At 38.8% G+C, this 22,227-nt stretch overlaps 1 protein-coding gene across 1 annotated transcript in view; it reads left to right on the forward strand.

Annotated features, from left to right (window-relative positions):
* Positions 1–10,257: 10,257 nt before the first annotated feature.
* The window catches only part of EGF (epidermal growth factor), a 61,229-nt gene continuing 49,259 nt past the window's right edge, over positions 10,258–22,227 (forward strand). The window contains exons 1-2 of the mRNA XM_082051024.1: positions 10,258–10,861; positions 19,887–20,018. Coding sequence (XP_081907150.1) covers positions 10,735–10,861; positions 19,887–20,018 — 259 coding nt within the window. The 5' untranslated portion in view covers positions 10,258–10,734. The remainder of the gene's footprint in view (positions 10,862–19,886; positions 20,019–22,227) is intronic.

Consider the following 22,227-nt stretch of genomic DNA (forward strand, 5'->3'; position numbering starts at 1 on the left):
GAAGCTAGCTATAAAACACGGCAAAATAAATGCGGAATAGCATTACTTTGTCCTTTAATGTTACTTCTCTCTTTGCCTTTTAAATTTCATCCTTCACTTTGGCTAAAGACTTCTTCTATGTTAGACTAATCCTTCGGTGTACTGCTAGCTTCAGATTACACAGGAATGATATTATCCATGGGTATTTTTCCAGAGCATGGTCTCAGGTCTTGAGTGGCCTGTTCTGGTTTCTCACTGATTGGTTTAAAAAAGTACTTGGTATTTCTCTAGCATAAAAGTGACATGGTGGAGTAATTTCCCTCCTGTTGAAGCAAGAGTGTGAAAACAAGAATCACAACACTCCTGCCTGTTCTGGGACTCAAACTTCATGGCTGAGGGACACTTACACCTTGCAATTGTAATGTTTGCTGTCATGTCTGTGTTGGATCAATATCCAGAAAACACTCAGTTCCTGGAGTTCTGTGCAAATCGTTCTGACTCCATTCTAAAGTCTGAGCATAATATTTTTTATAGAGGATTGCCCCAAATGATTTCTCAACATCAGGAAAGAAACTCACTAGAATGGCAGAGGCAAATTTTCATGCACAGAAGTGCTGCTTATTTGTTCCTTAGCTTGTTTGAGTGTTCTTTACTATTTGACAGAGGAGCAGACATTCCCTTTGGATAGGGTAATGAGCAGCACAAACAATGCAAGCCACGTTTTTCACAGGCCAGAAAAATAACGGTCTTTGTTCTGGTCAGGCACAATGATTGAATAGACATTATGTCCAATATCTGTATGAGCTATTTCTTTGCAACTGTAATGGGAACTTCATGAGGAGAGGTAACTATAAAGTTCCTTGTTTATTGATAGAAACAAATGACATTTTCTTATGTCTTTAACAATGACTTAGCTCTAGAGATTGCCTGAATATGAATTGGTACAGACAAAAGTTCAGTCTGTCACAAGATGATTCAGTTTTCAGTTTCTTACTACCAAAGATTCATATAGAAATGAAGTCTGGATCGAATGATATGAGACAAAAAAATAGTGATTCTTAAAGGTCATTGACATTCATAGAGAAATTAGAGGAATGGACATGAAAATTCTTTTAAGGGTTGATCAGCCAAAAATGATGCCAAAAAAAAAAAGGTATAATGGTTAAACAATTGCCTTTTTGTTTAGTTTTTGTTTTTTAATAAAAGACTGGAAAGGCCCAGAATCAGCAGCAGATAGACATTTGGAAAGGCAGTCAGTAGCAGCAGAACACATAAATGATAGTTTGGTAGCTAGGACACAAAGCAAAATTTTTTAGTATAACTATTTATGTGCAAGTCTGCCTTGGAGGAGAGTATTAAATTGGCAACTTGATCAAACACAGGTTCTAAACAAGCAAACAGGCTGTGGTGAAGGGGAATGCATGAGTAGCAGAGAAGAAATTCCTACAGGAAACACAGAAATAAGATTAAGTAAAGAAAAAAAACACCCTGCTGAAGAGAACTCAGTTCCCTGTGTGGAAAGGCCTCATTCACCAATCTTTTGGCTTATAAAATCACGGGTAAGAGCTGCAAGGAGGAAGAATAGTGAGAATTCACATTCTGTTAAATGGATCAAGGAAACATTTTCAGTAGAGTTAAGAGAAATCTGGTCTGGGGGACAAAAGACTGTGGTTTTGTACATGATTTGTTCATTATATTCAATATTAATTCAGTGGTTGCAGTAACTGCTTTGTAACAAGACTTAGGAAAGGGAAATCCTGGCTTAGGCTGAAGGAAAGTCAAAGGGTGGCTTTCTGAGTCTGATGAGAATATATAGGCAAGGAGCTGTGTGATTAACACCTTTGCCATTAAGGGAATCTAACTGAACTGTAAAAATAAGATGGGCTACATGTTAATTGGGAAAAGCTAGGGCAGTATTTGCTGGCAACTACCAGCTAGAAAGTGAACTTGGACAGCACAGCCAGAATGATTTTCAGTTTTATGGAGAAGAATATTGAAACTGAAGAGAGAAATATACTATGAAGATGATGTACTTTTATAGGATTTGTTATAGTTAAAACATATCCTTGTGTATCTTTCTGATCCTTTGCAGTTATAGGAAGTTCTGGGCAGAATGAATTGACAAAACTTTAACTGTAGAAAGCCCATCACAGTACAAATAACTTGTGATTCATCAAAAGGGCAGGGGTACAGGCCTGGAGGAAATTGAAGTCAAATGTCACCACCTAAAAATATATCTCAACGGATGAGGTTTCTTCCTCTGATGAATATTTGGAGTAAATTCCACAAAAGGCCATGCTCTTTATGAACTGTGTGATGCCGACCTTGCGTGGGCCGGGGATAAAACATAGGAATTGGTTCTGAAAAGATGATCTAAATAACTTATTGACCATATCCTGGGAACTGGCATTTGACAACGTTTCTAAGCCCACGGCCATTTCAGCAAATGCCAGTAGCTCAAGACTTAGTGGAGTGGTGCTCCAGTGACATGAGATGGATCCTGTCACACAGTGTTTTGGGCAGCTTTCAGACACCAAGAATAACTACACACAAGTAGCAAGTGTCTGGTGAGAGATTGGACCATGGGAGTTATTCAGAAGATGCTTCCACATCTTGATAATTTCAGCAATGTGACAGGTAGATCGTAAACTACTTGCTGTGTTGATAAAACAATAATAGTCAGACAAAGTGCCCCTTACTAATATGTTTCAAATCTATTTCAAAAAAAATTATACCAGGAGAGTCTGTAGGGATGACTGACTCTCTGTTAAGGAGACAAGAGATGACTGAACTTTTCAGCATGATAAAGGAGCCTGTGAAGATGCAACTGAATGGCCTCCTTTCATCATGATAGAAACCTGGTGTGTGTAAATAACAGACAAACAAAAACTATCAATTGTTTTTTTGAGTTGGCCTCAATAGCTGACTCAAGCCAAGGGATTTGTGTTTTGCCTGGCACTCTTGTGCATGAGGGGGCATCTTTTTGCTTATGTGCAGCAGTTTCATAACAGTTCCATCATTCTCAGAGGTCACCAGTTTAAGAGCAATAACCCTGCCAACTGCCATAAAGTTGCCACTCACAAAACTTATCTACTGTCTAAGCAATGAGGCTGGAGAAAGGTTAAGTGACTGCCACAGACAATGTAGCATAGAATTTCCTTTGGTGTTGTCTAAATACTGTTTCTAGTTTTGTGGAAATGCTGCTTCCAAGTAACTCTGCAATTCAGCTGGTCACAGAAGAGCAATTGCTTTGGGTTCAGCACTCCAGTCTCAAGGGTATTACTTCAAGCCCTAACCACTGTGCCTGAGCACTGATTGCCAAGAGCTTTGCTGCATTAAAGACTTTTATTTTCTTCTAAGCTACTAAATAGTGACCACATTATTTCTAGGAATAGTCCAGTTGGTTACTCAGGAGAAATCATGACAACTTCAGAGCTAAATTTTCATTGTAAATGGGTCTGTATTAAACACATGAAGCTAAGATATGGCAGTCTTTTCCTGTCTGTACATATGTCTGAATCAAACAATATGCTTAATCTGATGGGTTCTGGTAAAAACAGAGTGATGTGAAGTATAAATATTGTCATTTATTCATCATGAGTGCAGCTGTAGGAAGAATTCTCAAGAGCCATGCAGCAGTACAGGCAAACCATTCAGCTCTAAATAGTTGTAATGCTTTCCTCTTTTGAATTTTTCTGCCCTTAATAGATTGTTCTTCTTAATCTTATTACAAAAACATTAGTAATAGCTGAAAACAGAACATTATGACTTGGAGAATTTTTAATAACTGATAATTTCTGAAGATATAATTGATTTGCTGTGTAGTATTGAAGAGGTGGCTGTTACTGGCAGTACAAGAAAATGAATGCTGGTGTCAATTGCTAGTTAAAGTTTGCTACTGCAACATCTACCAGACATAAGATTGAGAAATGTTCATTCCATGTGCTCAGGCAATGGCAACTTGTGTTTGGGACAGATGTAAAAGTGCATAGTGTGAAAGCCATCCTGAAACCTTAGATTGTCCTCTTATTTTCCCTTTGCTTTTACTAATATTTTCTAAAATATTAGAAATATTTTTCAATATTTCTCTGATTTCCAAGGACTAAGTTAAAAATTATACAGATTTAAAAAAAAAAAAAACTTAAGCAGCCCCTGGAGAGCATATGAGAGAGAGATTCTCTCACCCAAGGACCTAATCTCTTTTGATTTCTGTGGGAAAAAGAAGAAATGTGCTTATATAGAACCGTGTTGATGGTTGAGACAAGACTCCAACCCTTCCCTAAGACAGGCCTAGTCCAATGATTTTAATGCAGTCTATGGATGTTTGATATTGACTTCAGTGAGCTCAGGATCAGTTTCTCCTTCGTGTCTGGAAGCAAGAGCTGTCACTCTGAGTATTTAATCCTGGAACGTGAAGATGAGCCTGTGATCCAGCAACATTTGAGGAGTGTCCCTGCCCTTGGTCTGTATGTTTTGCAGCAACGAGCAGTTATAAGCATTGAGAATGTAAGTAGGGATGTCTTTGACTTCTATGCCAACATACATAAGGTAGGTCATTCTACAAGTCTCTCTAGAGATATACAGATGGTATTAGAATTGTACTGTTTGATCCAGATATTTTAGGTATTTGGGTTTCTTCTTATGACACCTTGTGCCTTGCCTGTCAGTCCAGTTCTAAATAAGGCAGTAAAATGTAAATGTGCAAACGGAGAGGTTTCTTTAGCATTGGGAAACACATGCAAACTCTCAGAATAGATTTCCTGTGCCTTTCTCCCCTTACTAGTCTTGTTTGATTTTGGAAAACTGGGCATCTATGGCTAATTTTCAAAGCACTGCCCAAGAGGGACGCCAAACCCTCTCCCATGGGCATTGCTGAGAAGGATTTGAGTAGGTACTCCCTTTAATAACTTTGTCTTAATGCCCAGTTCATCTTAACTGCAATAAAATTGCAATATTACACAGTATGGCCTTGTAGTACTCTGTTTTTTAATAAAGATGTTATAATAGGTTGGGGTAGATCTCATAGATGATGATTTTGGGTTAATTACTGTGTTCATCATTATTGTGATTTTTGTTTGCTAGCTTGTGAAGTGACTTTAGAGGGTGAAGCATTTTTTTTTATGGTGTATAAGGCAGTGAGTCTCAGAAACGCTCTCATTACTTTAAGCTAGGTGGTGTATTCCTACTTATGTTGTCTGTTCTAGTAAAGGCTTCTGTGTGTTTTATTTCATAACACTAAGAATAGTTTTATTATAATAAACTTAGTTTGCACTTGGAGAAATACAAATTTCTACGATATAGTGTAATGATTTTTTTTCATAGAAATGAAGTATAAACCTGAACAAATCTCCTTTGAAGTGTATATTTACCATGATTTTCTGTATAATAGTAAACTTATATTGCATTCTGAGAGTAACAAATGATATTTCAAAGTTTTCAGTGCTTTGCAACATCACTTGGCAAGAAGATTGTTTTTCATTTCTGATGCCACTAATGTACAAACCCAAACTAATTTTCTCTTTTTCCTTCTATTTTGTGGCCTAATTTGTTCTCTCTATGTGATCTTACCAGTAAGCAGTACCTTGCAATTCTGAATACTGCATTACATACAAAGATCTCAGTGCACTTTATAACAGCTATTAAATTTAAGGAACCCTCCTTCCTTCATGCAAAAGGAAAGTATTGGTCCTTTTTATTATTAAAAAGTGAATGGTGCACGGCTCTTGCACAGTGTGCTACAATCAGGCAGGAGCCCTGTGACGTGAATGTAGATGGAATGAAGGAATCTTTTAATACGCTGTACATATGGTTATGGCAGCCACCAAATCTGTCTGTGCATCCGTAGACATTTTAATTTACTAAATCTAATTGTGCCTGATTTCACTGCCGGTTTTCCTGGTTTTCCAGTCGACAGCCTAGTGTAAGGCAAAGGCTACGCCAACCAATACATACTGGCAGCTATAAAGGAGCTATATCTTTATCTTTCAGAAATCTATTTGTTCACTCTTCAGCTCGACAAACATAGCTCGTTGCTGTGCAGCTGAGTAGACATTGTGTAAGAATGTATGTGACTGTCAATGACCACTTTGCTTGCTGCTTGTTTGTTGGTTATGCAATCACTTGTACGCTGCTCTGTTACAAAATCATTTTCCCTGGTCCTTAATGCTTAACCCAGTGCTTAGTGCTTGCTTGGTCAGTCCTTAAGACCAAACCTTTGTTAGGTTGTTTCATTTTCTTCAAAACCACCATGGGAATAATACTATTTCTGACTCCTGCAGGTAATCTCGGGGGACTCCTTTAGTGCAGTAGTTTTTACAGGGTTCCAAAGGCAAAGGGATTGTTGTGAAGATGTTTCTCCCTCTCCTGAAATCACCACTGTCACTTGAGTCTGAACTGGGGCCTCTGTATTCACACTCCCACCAGCAACACAGGATCTGTCAGAAGCTTTGGAGTATGCAGAACCACTATCTAAAAGTTAAATATAATGTGGGCTGTTGCTTGTGCTTACTACGTCTGCATTTTTCCCCACTGCTCTTCTCTCCTTGTCCCTGTCTAGATGGAGAATTGACAGCTGCGGCCTCACACAGGGTGTGTTTGGTAGCTGCAGGGTTTGGATGCCAAGTTCTGGGATATCATTCTCACAGCGGCATTCGGGTCTGCGATAGAATCTGGCATTGCACTGCCTGCAGCTGTGAGACTCGCTCCGAGGTGGTGTCGGGTCAAGCTGCCTCCTCCATGTCAGAACCCCTCGCTGATGATCACTTGCTGCTTTCTGTACCAACTACTCTCTGATATGGCACAAAAAATCCACATGCAGGACTCTTCTGGCCACTGTGGGCAGGGTATGATAACTATATAGTGGTTTGCATTAGATCTGTACTGAGCCTGTAAATTATCTGACGCAGTAAATGCTGTCACATAAAAAAAGCTTACTTCCAGCAGGCTCTGGGCAAATTCTTCAGGAGATTCTAAATGCTCAGATATTTATTAATTAGGAAATATTTGCTTCTGGAGATCTCTTAAATCTATGATACGAATTGTAGGTAAATGAACATGCCCAGCAGTTCGCAATGTGTTTTATTCCACCTTTGAGTTAATCACAGGTGCTTTTGCTGCAGAAAACTGACCATAACAATGTTTGTTTCTACATCTGCTCCTATTTATTGTCCAACTTGTTTGATTCTGCCTTTGAGATGTGATACACAGATGTAAGCTTAGGCAGGTGTGTGTTTGTATAGCTGTGCCAAACTGGTGTAATAGCCACACCAGGTGAAATGGGGTTAATCTGACAAAGTGAATTATATTGGCAAATGCAGACTCTCTTCCACATACCCAGTGAGGCAGCTGTAAAAGAAAAACATAACATGTTCCCTGGAGTTAATTTTCTAAAGAGCATCATTGTTACAAGAAGAATGAAGTATCTGAAAAGGTCTGTAATGTGGAGACAGAAGTTGACTGAAAAAGTCATTTTAATTATTCATCTTCCCAGGCCAGAACTCATATGTTAAAAAGAGTAAAAGTAGCAATACTTGTGATAGATGAAGAATCTATGGACTGATGTTTTAACTTCCAATCTCTTACTGATATCAATGGAAATGGTGAGTGCTCAACAACTCTGAAAATCAGTGAAATCTGATTTAAGCCAGTGCCTTTGTTCTGAGAGATCTTTTAGAGCGGCTGTTATAGTATGTGCAGTAGAAAATATTTTGTTGTGGGTGAAGCAGAGCTATCCCTGGGATGGAAACACAGCACAAAACCATGGGGAGGATTTGTTTTTTGGCCCTGTTACTGAAGTAATGCCATACCTGTTGCTGAGATCCTTTCTTAAATATTCTTATGTAGCAAGCTGCATAGACCTTATTCATGGTAACAAATGACTTGCTTTATCTTCAGTTTTATCTTCAGAGTGCCAAATGACTGTTTCAACATGCTATTTTAACTACTCGTTTATGTCTGCTAATATAGAGGCTTAATGCAGTCATCTCACATTGATAAATGTCATAAGTCAGTCATGTACTATGTAGTTCCCCAGAATGTTTTTCTCTTGTTCTGAATGTTTGGATATGAGAGAGATCATATCATATATCATATCATATCATATTGTGGGTCTGCAGATTAGTTGTGGTCTGAGCTGGATTTGGTTTATGAGGGTTAAAAAAAAATCCTATTATGATGAGATTTTTCTTCCTGCTTCTAAGCCTTCCCTATACTTCCAGGATGGTAAAATTAATTACTTTATTAACCACTCATTACCTGATTGCAGTGAAGAGGTCTCTTCTTCTAGAAAAGATCGTTGTGCTATTGGTATGTCAGATAGTTCTGTCTTCACTTTTACTTCAGAGAAAAACAAAGATAAATTCTGGGACACGCCTTTGGCTGTGTTTTGAGTAAAAGCAAAAAGGGAAATGGAACTGGGGGAGGGATGGGGAATGGGGTGTAGGCGGAGATTGGGGAAGATGTTCAGAGATGACAATTTGTGTAAATGAGAGACTAAAAGAGTGTAAGAGATTAAATTGCTTCTGGGTTTTAATAGGAAAGGGAGAGCTTATTCATTTTGTCTCCTTCAGTGAGTTTGTCTAAGTCTGCCCTGGAAGAGGTCAGGGCTGGGTTGGGGTGGCCACCCTCACCGTCTGGCAAACACTCTGCTGGTGGTTGCTCACAAAGCAGTGACACATTCCTTTTGAGCTGTTTAGGTTGTGTGCTCCCAGCTTAAACGCTGAAGAAAAATGTGCGAGGAGGAACCGACGGCTGCAGAATTAGTAAAAGAGGTTAACGTGGAACGTACTGCAGTTCCTGGGCAGGATCTTGTAATCCTAGATGGGATGGCATTATATTGCTCTTTCACATTGGTTGCCCTTTTGTATTCCAGGGGACTATTTGGAGAAGCAAATGCTGTTTGGCATGAGTCTGGCCCTGCATAATTTACATTTCTATTATTGTATTTTATAGCATGCAGAGCAGAGACTCAGTTCTGAACAGAGTGTGTAGAAACGCGGCTACCATTTGTCAGACCGGCTGTAATTCGTTGCATTAGCTTAGCCATAAAGACTGAGTGAGCAGAATATGGCTACACTCAGGCAGAAACATCAAGAAAAAGTTGCTTTTAAGGGAGAGAGGCCAAATTTATAATCAGGTTTCATGCTTCTTATTTTCTGACAGTACAAGTCTGGACTCTTATCAATTCAGAGAAATACAGGGAGGTGAAATTCCCAGGGACAGAACTTGTACAGCTGTAGGTTACTGGCTGGTGCTGCTGCTGTTTCCAGCTGTTGTATTAGAATTTACTCTAGCACAGCACTGCAGAAACAAAAAGGAAAGAAAAAAGCAACAGAACCGAATACCTCACAGTAGTGAGGCTCAACAAAGGCTGGTGCAGCCTGGCAACCATTTGAACACCTACTTAAATCTGAGCACATTCAAAGTTCAACAAATCACTTCTGCTTGTGCTCTAGAGCTTTGCTGATCTGAGCAAAAGGACTGGGAAAAAGGAGATTTTTATTTATTTATTTTTTTTTAAATACCAGAAGAATTATCAGCTTCATGCACTCAGAATTTATCTAGTTTATATACTTCAGCAACACAGGTGTAAAAGTGCACTGCATCACATCAGTAGCCTTTTCCAGCACTGATATGTGCATATAAATGACTGCAACATGTGTGAGAGATGCAGAATCTGAACATGTTGCCTTGGTCTCTGACAGCAGGTGTTTTCCTGGAACGGCACACGGGCCAAATTCAGACATAAGAGAGATGGTCTCAACTTTGAAATCAGAATTACAAACACACCCCCTAGATTTGAATCTGACCTTAAGCCAATTTGTATTTCCAGTTGATATATGTTGGAGAAACTAGAGCATATTTTTTCCCCTCCCCCCTCCCCACTTTTGCATGAAATCTTTTGATTACAAAGTTTGCTTCTGGTGGTAAAAAGCGAGATATTATTAAAATGAATGCAGCTAATCATGATCGAACAGCTATGGTATAAACCTACCTACAACCTCTGAGAAATAAAACTTAGCTGACATATCACAGGTACTTCTCAAGCAGGAGGAGCTGCTTTTCTAACTAGAGTGTATTTAATATGGGTGGCTGGGTATCTGCATTCTGGCTCAGTTCCCTATAGTAAGGAACTGACCACATTACTATTTGCAAACACAGGGTTCACTCAAGTGGTACTAAAAAGAGAAGAGGTGGGGCAAGCGGAGCTTTAAAAAGAAAAGAGGAGCCTGTCCAAGTTTGTACGTAAAAAGCAACTGCGTTTTGGAGAAGCTCGGTACCTGGAGATCTCACTCCCTGGACTCCACTGAGGGTTGTGCCGAACAGTTTTCCAAATTCTCTGCTTCTAAGATTTTAAGCAGAAGCTTTACTGGTTGCGGGGAAATTGACAGTGATCCTTGTGAGCTTGCTTTTAAGCTGTGTTAAATTTGTGGCAAGAGTGTCAGGCATTTCATACTTGGCTTCCAAAAAAGAAAAAAAAAGGAAAGAAAAGAAACGAAAGAGAGTGAGAGAGAAAACCCAACGTCTGTGGGGAAGAAATCTCCCAGGAATTTCTTCAAGGTTGTAGTCAGACACAGTAAGGGCTAAAGTGACAAGAAACGCAAGGCAAAGATAAAACTTGGTGCTGTGATAAGATGTCTGAGTGTAAAGCAGGAGATTGCAGAAACCTTTTGGGATTACACACGCTCATCTTGTCCTGGATATGAGTGAATACAAGCTAGTTTTTCTCTAGTGACAGTTCAAATAACCCTCAAGATTATGTTTCTCTTCGTTGTTGCTTTTTTGTCAGTGATTTTTAAAATTGGTTTTGTCAGCCTCTCAACTCTGCAGCACCGGAACTGTCCTAATGGATACAGATTAAAGACTGAAAACTCTGCTTGTATAGGTAAGTTGCTGACTATTCACAGATTAAAAAGAAAAAATCGCACTTGTATTCTCTTAATTGAGCTTTATAATTTTCCAAGAGTTTTTTGCACGTTGCTTGTGTGATACTGGCAGAATTGATAAATCAAATCCTCATTATCTTTTATTTCTCATAATGAACAGAACTCATTTTATTTAGTTTGTTTTTCAGAAATAAATCACCTGTCTGCCAGTTTAACTGTCACCAAACAGAGATCTGAACTGTTCCCAAGTTATCAAAATTTCTTCTCGCAGCTTTAGTGTCTCCATCTTTTCAATACATTTGCATGTACTTATTTGTGCTTCTATATATGTACAACTTGTGTATGGGTGTATTTTTGTACTTCTGTATGCATATAGAAAGAGTATTTTAATTGTATATATTAGTGTGTATATATATAAAAGTTTAAAACTACTCTTTCTAAGTTTATTGGTATACGTAGATATGTGTGCTTATAATTTAATAATGCATATCACACAAACATGAATCATAGCTGTGCTTGATACTGTAGTACTAAAGTTCGGGTGAAATGGATAATACTAATACTATGTGTAATCAACTCTGCTAATTTTGAACATGTCAAATGCAGGTTCCTATTCTTTACAAAGTGTATGACAAAGAATGACAGAACCCTTCTCCCCATTCTGCCACCCTGAATTCCAGGTTTTTTTCTTTTAGAAAGCCAGGGCCAATGAAGTTGTGGGCTTTGCAGTAGGATTCAAGCAAATAGACCTAATACTTGGAGTTAATGCTTTTGCCTTAAGTTGCTTGGGCTTCAGAGGCTCTGACTCAGTTCTTGACATGAGTCCAGTGATCTAATAACAGGTGCCTCCTCTGTGCATTCTGCCAAGACATACCAGCTTGTAAGCACAAAATAGAAGTATGCATATTAAAATAGAAGTATGCTCTCGTATTGAGAGAGAAGGAGATATCGTTTGTACACAAAAAATGCCTAAACCTGACTGAAGGTCTATCTTTGAGCCGAACACACCTAGGGTGCTCCCACACTGATACTGGAATTCAAACGAGAAGCATACTTCTGAATTGAATCTCCATACTGCCACCTCTTACTGTGCTTGACTTCACATTGTGAAGTGCACAAATTGGATTTCCTTTAGACCAACTTAAACCAGAAGGTGTTCCCATAGGAGAGCATCTATCCTCTCTGCTGTTGGTGGCTGTTCAGTCTATGGGATCAGACTAGACCTAGTTCTCCGTAACCTCAACCTGCAATATATGCAGTGTGTATGTAATCTTTTCAGCAACTGTTGTACTTTACACAGCCTCTCCTGTACATCCATGCTGTTTGCTAATATGTACATAGCTTCCAGAAGTTAATTATGATGTACGTTAACTATGACTCTTCCATTACTGGGTTGCCCAATTAAGATATCCTGTATAACAGGGGAATCCTACTGACATGAAGGGGATCGCTTGGCTATTTTTAAATGAGTCAAAATGTGCTCTAAATATTGAGATTTGAAAGGCTACAAAGATGCTTTTTTTTTGTTTCAGTTGACATATTTCACATATTAATATACATTATTCTTCCATTAATGGAGACAAAACCTGCCATGCATTAAATCTTCTCTGCTGAAAATGAGATACATTCAGCTACTGTATGAATGGGGGTTTCTAGGTAAAACAGTAGCTCAGCAAGCTCTGCAAGAAGTAGTAATAGAAGCAGTCTTTTGTGTAAGAGCTAACATTACACAGAATTGCTCAGAGTATATCACAGTAACAGAATAAATGAAAAATGAGATGTGCTAGGTTACCTTTTTCATTAGTGACCACTGGATTACAGGAGATTAAGCAAATGTAAAATTTTGACATGAAATGTAAGACTGAAGGATGCTTTGTTGAAGTGGATTTCCCCTCTTACTTCCTCTGTGTGTTGAATACACAAGTCATGTTCTGACCTGAAGACTGGATGTATGATATTCTAGTTCATTAATTATGTGAGATAGAGAGTGTGGTGGAAGCAAGTGGTAGGAAGCTGGAGTCAGGCTTTGAAGGTAATAGTGGGGATAAAAGTGGTGAGTGGGAGACATGACTCATACCACTGAACTGTGAACAATGACAGCAAGCTGAACTGTGGCTTGGCGGCCATTCTCAGTGAGCTGTAATAAATATACCAATTGTAAAATGTTCTTTATTCGTCTGTGACCATCGTGGCATCCTGCCAGCCAGAAGGACTACACTGAATTGAGAAGGTGACTTGCTCTCTGTTAGTGAGCTGTTACAAGTGATACTTGCTGGAAAGTGTGTGGGCTTTTCTGGATTTGTTTTCCATACTGCCACTACAGATGAAGGTCTAGGTCATGCTCTTCTTACATTGCTAAATAGCTAACTTCCTAAGTAGTTCCTTTTATTTCTAGGGATATTCAAAGATCAAAGACCTTCTCATCCTGTGGAAGGATAATGAAATCTAACCCTAAAATGTCTCACATAATTTTATAGTTATTTTAAGAGAGATTATTTGAATCCTGACTTGGTATGCTCAGAGAGGAGAGGCCTTTCAGCTGGGGCATGTGTCCCACAACAGTGTGGTTTATGAGGAAAGAAGTATGGGGGAAGAGATCAGGAGGTCAGAGCAAGACTAGTCCAGTGAGTTAACATATCACTTTATTGGCAAGTTATGGTAGAATTGGAAGCATTTCTGCAATTCTTGACATTATTATCTTGATTTAATATTTTAAACTGATGTTAGGACTGGGGGCTTTGTTACCTTCAAGTAATTCACTGTAAGTAATGCTGGGGTGTTCCTTAGACCCCAGTGAAAACATAGAACCTTCTATCCCTAAAAAAAAATGCTCTGGGATACATAGGAGTTATTCTTCCTACAAGGTAAAAACATGGGAGAACTTTGATTTCTAGCACATTCAAACACTTTGGAATCAGATGACTGCCTTTCTGAAGTAACACTTTAACAACAATATTTTTTATTCTCTCATGGTGTGTAGATGCTCTCCCCACTTGAGACCAAAAGGTTTCCCGCATGGCACTGTCTATCTGAAGAAGCCTCTAGAACAGCTCCTTGCATTATCAATTTTAGACTAGACACTAGTGCCTGTTAGTCTCGGGTTATCCTAGGTAAATATATTATGCTCTGGATACTGCAAGGCTGGAGGTGTACCTTGCCTTCAGAGATGATTTTGAATGCCCACTTTGTAAGTTTTAAAGCTAAGGAAGATAGTTATTTAGGAAAAAAAAAATAATAATGTTGTAAAAAGATTTTGAAGAAGTCAAAACACAGCCCACATTATTGAAGTTACACCTAATTGTAGGTTCTTAAATTCTGCACATCTCTGCTAACTTCTGACATTAACTGATCAGACCTTGTCACTTCAGGGCTAACGTGCTGCACATTCCTAAAGAGCTAAAGCCTGCAATTGAAGGTGACAACTGCAGCTTTCTAGGTCAGCTCTTTTGGTCAGATACTTCTTTCTGTGTCTCAAGCTTTCCTTCTTTCTTTCTTGCTGTTCACTCTTCTCCATGAAGCACTGGTAATGTGGAATATTAAGCTATTCCTCTTTGTATTACACCTTTAAGTTCACCTTAGTTAGCTAAATCTTGGCTTCAGTTTGCTCCATACAGCCTTCGGAAGACACAACTTCTGGTGTTGTAATCTGAGAAATATGAAATGCCAGAACCTTATTAATTCACAGCTATCCTTTCTTTGCAAACATGGCATAAGGAACAATAAGACCCAATGAAATGGGGAGCTGTGTTGTCTACCTTGTCATGACATAGGGATAAACCTCTTGAGACCTCACTGTATCCCTCTGTATTTCAGAAGAGCTGCAGTTGAGGCATACTTGTTTGCTTATTTTCAGTAGCTGTCTTCCAGCTAGCTTGTTTCACATTATACTGCCCTGGGGAAAGATGTCATTGTCATCAAATAGTAGTCAGGAATTCTTGAACATGGGTCTGAACTCACAGACCAATTCAGGAGATGATTCTCTTTGAATTCTCTGGAAACTGGATCCAGGTGAACGTGGACAAGGACTGTCTTTAGCTCTAAAAACTTGGATCAAAATAGGAAGGAGGTGTTACAAGAAATGACAGAAATGGCACCACACATCAATGTAAAGGTTAATCCTGAAGTGGGCTAAGGGCCAGTCTAGGACCAATGACTCATACAAGACTCATCATTGTTTTGCTCTGTAGAAAATAGCAGATATTATTTTTTGTTCTGTTTTAAAGAAAACTGACTACTTTGTAGTATTTAATTTGAAATCTGATTTTAAAGGGAGCTAGACAATGGTGTTTGCTGATGCCTTTCAAAGAGGGCCAGGTGGTTGCCTTATGAACTTCATCTTTGAAAAGCAAGCCAGTAACAGTATGTTGAAAGTTGCATTATCCAGGAACTAGAGGTCCATTTTGTACTCACTAATTTACACATAACATTTATTTTAGAGAAAAAAACAAAATATATTCCAGTACTCAAACCCTTGAGATCTGTGTGCAGAAAGGTCAAAAACTGAAAACATTGTAGTCACTTGAGATCTTTTTTTTCCATTTCTCTCTAAGATGTCTGCAAGTGGTTTCTGAATTTTATTTTGATTCTGAATTTGATTCTACTTTGTACTTGATTAAATCACATGATTCCTCTTACTGCCATATCTGTGACATGATCACCTCTGTGGTTCTGGACTGGAAGAGTCCAGGAGTTGACAACCGTCTTATTATGTTCACATTGAATTCCTTACCATAACATTAGACCACTTGACAGGTTCTATTTTCTCAAAAATTGTGAGTAATCAGGTTGTACTTTAAACCTAGTTTAAAATTAGAGAGAGAAGATACTGAGCTGTGCCTAGTCTATTTTATTGTGATCTGCTGATAGATGAAGCGTCTTTTGCCATTGCTGGCTATCTTCTATTCTTTGATCTGTATGCTTTTAACAAAATAGATAAAAGAGTTGGCCTGCTTTCTTTGTAACCGAGATGAAATTTCATGTTTCATCTTGTTGAAAAGATTATGATGGTGGCTAGATATAGCGGATTGAAATAACCCCCCGTCCAACTCCACAGGAACCAAATCTGAGTGAGGTTATTTGAGCGGCTGTATCTGCACACCTATATTTTATGCATATAAAGTATATGTATTTGGGGCCATAATGAAACACAAGTTCTGACTCACTGTGGTTTCTCTGTATCCCTGCCAGGCATACTAATGCTTCACCTTCCACAATCAGAGCATTTCTCAGGACTCAATAAAGTAGCATATTTGTATGCAAAGTCATTGAGAGCTGCCAACATCATGATGAAATGATGCATCGTTTTGCTGATTCTCATGGCATTTTTTGTATAAAGAAGCCTTTGAGAGCTGAGCAGAACCTCATTCTTCCTTTCAGGGCTGGCTCTCAGGGCACTGCAGACAGCTTTTGTGCTCACTAAGCCGATTTCTTTCACAGGGTAAAGTTCCCACTGGGGGAAGTGGTTGCCAGGAGACGTAAAACAGCTACAGCAAGATGCAACTCCACACTTTGCTTTCGTGCTAGAAGTGCAGGTGAAGGCACTGCTGGTTACATCTGATGGGCCGTTTTATGACTGACTTCACCTAAACTTTAAGAGACAGCCGTGTGTTTGTGGCGTGGTTTTTTTGTGTGTGTGTTTTTGTTTGTTTGTTTGTATGTTTGTTTTTTGTTTGGCTTTTTTTTTGTTAGTAAAGAAGGAGCATGTTAAGCATAGGACCCTTTTCCATTGTTAGTGCCATCACAGCTGAGTGTTCAGAGTGCTGCGCTGTGATTTACAATAGCGCTGTTCCTGTTGGTGATTCGTCTTTGCCGCTGGAAGGGACATTCTCCGGTGGCCAAGCCGCCTATTGCTGCTGCACCTCTCATCTTTTATTGGGTGGTTATTCTTCCACTATAGCTTTTTTTCAGCTGGGGTGATTGCTTGCTTTTCAGTATGTATGGGATTCACTTTATTATGTGAACTTTGGTGGTGATGAAAATGAGCAGACTGATAACCTTGAAATCCTCTCTTTGTAGCCTGATCAATCAATGTACTTTTTCTTGGAGAGTCAGTTTTGTATGCTCATCTAAAGCTGGAAAATCCATTCTGCAAATAACAGGTCACTGTCCAGTTACCTTGGTACATAGTTCAGTAACCTGTGCATGATTTAAACATGTCTTCCCAGTCTGATCTTGACTTGAGAATATCCACTGATGTTTTTCACACCTTCGCAGTTTTTCTTGGTAGCTAGTTGTCTTAGTGAAGCACACTTTTCTGTTAAAATGTGAATTTAATGTCTAAATTTGATTTCCTTGGCTTCAGTTCTCAGCCAGCAGTCCTTGTTAAATCTTTCCTGCAAAAAACTAAAGTGTCCTTTAGAAAATCTGGCACTTTTTCTTTGTGCAGGTGTTTATCTACTGTGATCAATCCTTCAAACTTCTTTCTCATAATCTGAGCAGACTGAGCTCTTTAAGTGTCTCACAGGAAGGCATTTTCCCTTACCCTGAAATCAGGCTTTTTATCCTTGTTTTATACACTTTCTAATTTTTCAGGATCCCTTAACAATCTGTATCTGAGAACTACAAACAGCATTCCAACATTGTCTGACCACTGCTATATATAGAATAAAATTATTTCCCCACTGCCATTAATTTTTCCTGTGTTTGTATGTGTTGTTATTTAATTTGTCTTGCAAAGTAACATGCTAAGACATCAGCTTTCTGTCCAGTATGAACACAAATCCTTTTCAGAGTAAGCAGTCTTCCTGATACAATCTGTAGGTCAGGCCTATTTTTCTTATTCGTATTTAATGTGCTCTTTATTGTGGTTGGATAATAGTTCTTTCATCAGTGCTTCACATTGCTTAGTCAAATAACCTCTATGTTTAGCAATCACCCATACATTGTTTCCTCAGAGAAATAACATCAGGTTCATTTAACAAGCCACTATTGTCACAAGAGTGTGCTGATTAACATGTTATATTATTAACATATTATAGCCTTTTCCAACGGTCTTGCACCTGCTTTTTTGTAGGTGACTAGATCAGATGAACTGTCCGCCCTAGTCAGCCAGTTACTCTGAAAACCAGAGCATCGGGGAGAGGTACAAACAGCATTCGTGCCTGCAGGTTCCTTCACAACTCTGCTAAAGCTGACAGCAGCTGTGGTCACCAAAGCCCTCCTGTATGGGTTATCTAAAAGCCCTTTAGTTCTAATGATACCCAGGCAACGTTAGCCAGGAGCAGCTAGTTTTAAACTGGAAACCTGGAGCTTATGGTTTCTGTAGCCCATTAACAAAATTCTAAGCCAGTCAAAATTTCTAGAGGGGATTTGGAGGAGTTACTCTTTTAATACTGTAGAGAATGGCAGGTATTTCCCTAGTACATGTAAGCAAATATGCTCCTGAAAGCTGATTGTTTGAAGAAGATTGTGGGTTAGAATTAAAGTGCTTTATGGAATTAAGTTGCTGAAAATCCTTCTGCTTCACCTTCATCGTCTGTTCAACATAAATCAGTTATATGTGCTCTGATTATATTTCATACTTTATCAAATTAGTTCATCTGCTATGTGGAAAATAACGTTGTGGGAAAACTCTGAAAACACTAAGGAAATGTTCCCTAGTCTGTACTGATGCGCTAGATGGCTAAAACTCATTGATATTCTTTTCGAACAACTTTGACACCTGACACAGAAGAAATCCCTAAACACTTCTCCTTGCATGTAGTTTTTTAAAGCAGTTGAAGGAGACAAGTTCCCAGATGCATGGGATATCACAGATTTGATTGTTTATCTCTTCCTAGGTTACAGAGATAGTTTCTTTCAAAATACTAGTGTGAGATGGTTAAACCGCAGCTCCTCATAATTACCATGAGGTGCCATTTCTGACCTTCTTTGAACTTGGGGAATCCTCACCTAACACTCACAGACCTCCTGAAGCATCGTGGTAATTAGCATTTCACTCAAATGATCATCTAAAATAAGTTATCCAAGGAGAAGCTCCTTCTATTGCCCTAAATTATTGGTCAGAGATACAGAAAAAAAAAATGTTGTTAGCTATAATTGGAATACCTGTACGTGCAAAGTCAGGTGATAAAATCCAGAACGAAAGCCACTGATGTCAAATAGTCTGTGGATGGGAAAAAGGCTGCTATTTAGAGCAACCCTCACTGTGGTTATCCAAGAAATGTGTCAGGATATGGTATTGCCAGATGTCAAGAGCCTTGGGAAGTTACTGTCAGATGCATTTGTTTACAGTAGTAACTAAAGTTTATCTAAATTTTTTAGGACAGTCATTCATGGTACTGCCAAAGGGGTTGATTTATTTCCCCCCTTAGTGTAAAATACGCTCCTCAGTGGTGACCTTTCTTTTGCAAAATAATGTCCTTAATTTAGGACTTAATTGTTAGTGCCTCGAGACCTGATAAAACACCATAGATACATCAAATATATTTTAATTCCTAAAAGCTCTAGCCTAATCTACCAGTTAAAAGCCCAGTTTCTAATTAGTTTGCTTGTTGTCTTGCTCTGGGCTTCTTGCTGTCAGAATATAGTGGACTTTTTAGTGTTTTGTATGTGTTTTTGCGATTTGACTCAAACTACAGTGAGCTCAATGTGGAACTCAGTACTGTGGCAGTCTGTTTGCTGTTTTGCAAAGCTGGTTAATTTGTTGGCAAATTATTACTGTGGAAAGAGGGATAAAGATAGAGGGAAGCAGCTGCAGGCAACATTTGCATAGCAAATGATAATGCAAATCACAGAAATGGAGTACAAGACAAGTCTGTTCCCTGTGTTTGGGCAACCAGGGACCAGGTGATGTCCCTGGACAGTCTTCTAAAATAAACCAAAAACCACTGTGCATATGACAATGGACAAAATAATTCTGAAACCAATGCATGAATCAATACAGTCATCCTCCTCTCCTTTTATAATGATGAGAGATTAAATTTTGTGACTAATTCATTATTAGATAACTATGTCAAGGGTATTCTCTCTCTTTGCTACTTTTGCTAGCTGAATTTTCCTGATCTGTTCAAAAACCTGTTTCAGATATTGATGAATGCCTTGAAGGTGGTTTGGGAACCTGTGGCCAAACCTGTGTCAATGTTCCAGGGTCCTACGTCTGCTCCTGTTTGCCCGGCTACACTTTGGATATTGACAAACGATCTTGCTATGTGAACGGTAAGGTAATTTTCTCTTTTAATAACTGAAAAAGAGATTGAGAGATTTAGTTTGCACTGTTTTTCAAAGTGAACCAAGCCCAGTTGGTCCATACTGGACACCAACTGAATTGCTCTGGTTTGCCGATGGAAAAACTGCCTGTTCTCCTGTTTAAGTGGCAAGGCCAAAAACAGGAGCCACAGAGAGTGATGGTGAAGAATGGAAAGTGTGGTGTTGGGACAATGAGTGAACATCCAAAACAGAACAAATAAAACTAAACAATGACTTCCTTTTTAGTAGACAAGCTCTCTCTGTGTGCTCAGAACTGTAAACTCTCATATCCTATCCTTACTACTTCCAAGAAAACATGGCAGTACACAAGATTTTGCTACCTTGGCCTCTTTCAGTGTGTTGGCGTTGATGTCTTTCCAGTGTGTTTAGGTTCTAGGGAAAGTGCTGTGAAATTGTAAACAGGAAGCCCTTCTTTTTGGTTTGATCCATTGGTGGTTTCTTAATAAACATGAGTGCTATTGTAAGTTCTTTCTCTCCCTTGCTTTGTCTTGAGTGTATAAATTGATTTTTGAATCTGTAAGATGCATTTAAATTTTAAAAGCTTTTAGCCCTTCTAAGAGGAGCACATCCACAGTTATGGCCTTTGAATAACCTTCATTTTTCCTCGGCAGATGCTACTCAAGGAAAAAAATCTAGTGGGATTTTCTTGATTGGTTTAATCCTATATTGCACCTAGAGTATGAGGTGGGAGTGCTATGAAGTTCACCTCTCACTTCTCTCACCTTGCTTTCCTGGATATCTGGTTTTATTTCCTGTCTGGGGTACCCTACAGCTCCAATCTGATCCATGAGCTCAGGTTTTCTTTTTCTGACTAATATTTACCTGGGACTCTCATTGATGCAGAAATGGGAGTGACAGGGCTTGTTTCTGACCAAGAAGTAAGTGATGTACTTAAGTCCCTGTACATGTAGCCTTTGAGACCATGAACATAACCAAAGTGTGCTGTGCAACCCCCATATTGGCACCAACATGATTACTTCAGTCAGCTCCTAGAATCATTGACAGCAGTTTGTGACTCACAAAGACCCAAGCTGGATTTTTTGTAGTTCTGCCTAAACATCTCTAGCTCTTTAAATATATATATATATATATATATATATATAAAATAATTTTTAAACTCTTCACTTCTGAACTGAAGTGAAAACAAACTTGTTAACTCACAGCGATATTTGTACACAGGTATCTTTCAAGGAACAGTCCTACCTTAACATTGGAGGACTTCACTTTTTTAATGTTATTACTAACATAGCAGCAGTAGAAAGTAAGTGATAATTCAGGAGCTACTGTGATGGATAAGAAGCCCTTATGCTGGGAATAAAACCTTCTGTAGGAGTTACACTAAATGAGATACCAACATGAAGCTCTTTGATGCTCTTTGATACCTGTTCATTAAAAAACCCCTGATAAATTTAAGTCCCAAATCTGACTGGTGCCTCTGCAATTTGTTTGGTCCCTGTTCCATTTACAACCCTCATTCACAGGTGCCTAATAGGAAATTCAGAGAGTGGAATGGACCAAAACAAAGTTTATAAATGGTCTTGGTTGACTAATCGCCAAAAATGCAGGCAGTACAGCTGTCAGATTCCTGAGATAGATCAACCTTGCTACAGTTCACCATTCATTTACCATTTACGTAATGCAAGTCTTCATAGTTTAAATATTCTCACATGGGGTTGCCCAGTGCAAATAGCAGCAGAAAAATGGAGTCACTAAAATCCTAGATGCAGCTGTTATAGCTGGGTAATAACTTGAAAACTTCAGATACAAAACGGTGTGTTAGTCTAGAAACAGAATGCTGATCATCTTCCTAGTGAAGAGAAGAAAATGACATCTTGGGTGCTTGTCAGAACTTTCTGCCTACTTGCTCTTCCTTGGAGAAATTGGAATTAGTCTTATTCCTCTGCTGTGAAAGAGGCTGAATCAAATAACCTTGCAATCATAATGAAGGTGGAGCATCAGGATAAATTTGTAGGAATGACATCTCTTGATTTTAAAGCCACAGGTTTCCTGCTAATAGTAAAGATATTTAGTTAAAAGGTGCAAAACTTGTCAATAAAATCAGATGAATTCTCAAAAGTATATGTGCAAGAAAACAGATGATAGTGCATTGTTGGTGACATCCATCCCTGATAAACGGAGAGTCACTCCCCATTACAGG

The sequence above is a fragment of the Streptopelia decaocto genome, assembly GCF_964273445.1.
Source record: "Streptopelia decaocto genome assembly, chromosome: 4".
NCBI classification, from domain to species: domain Eukaryota; kingdom Metazoa; phylum Chordata; class Aves; order Columbiformes; family Columbidae; genus Streptopelia; species Streptopelia decaocto.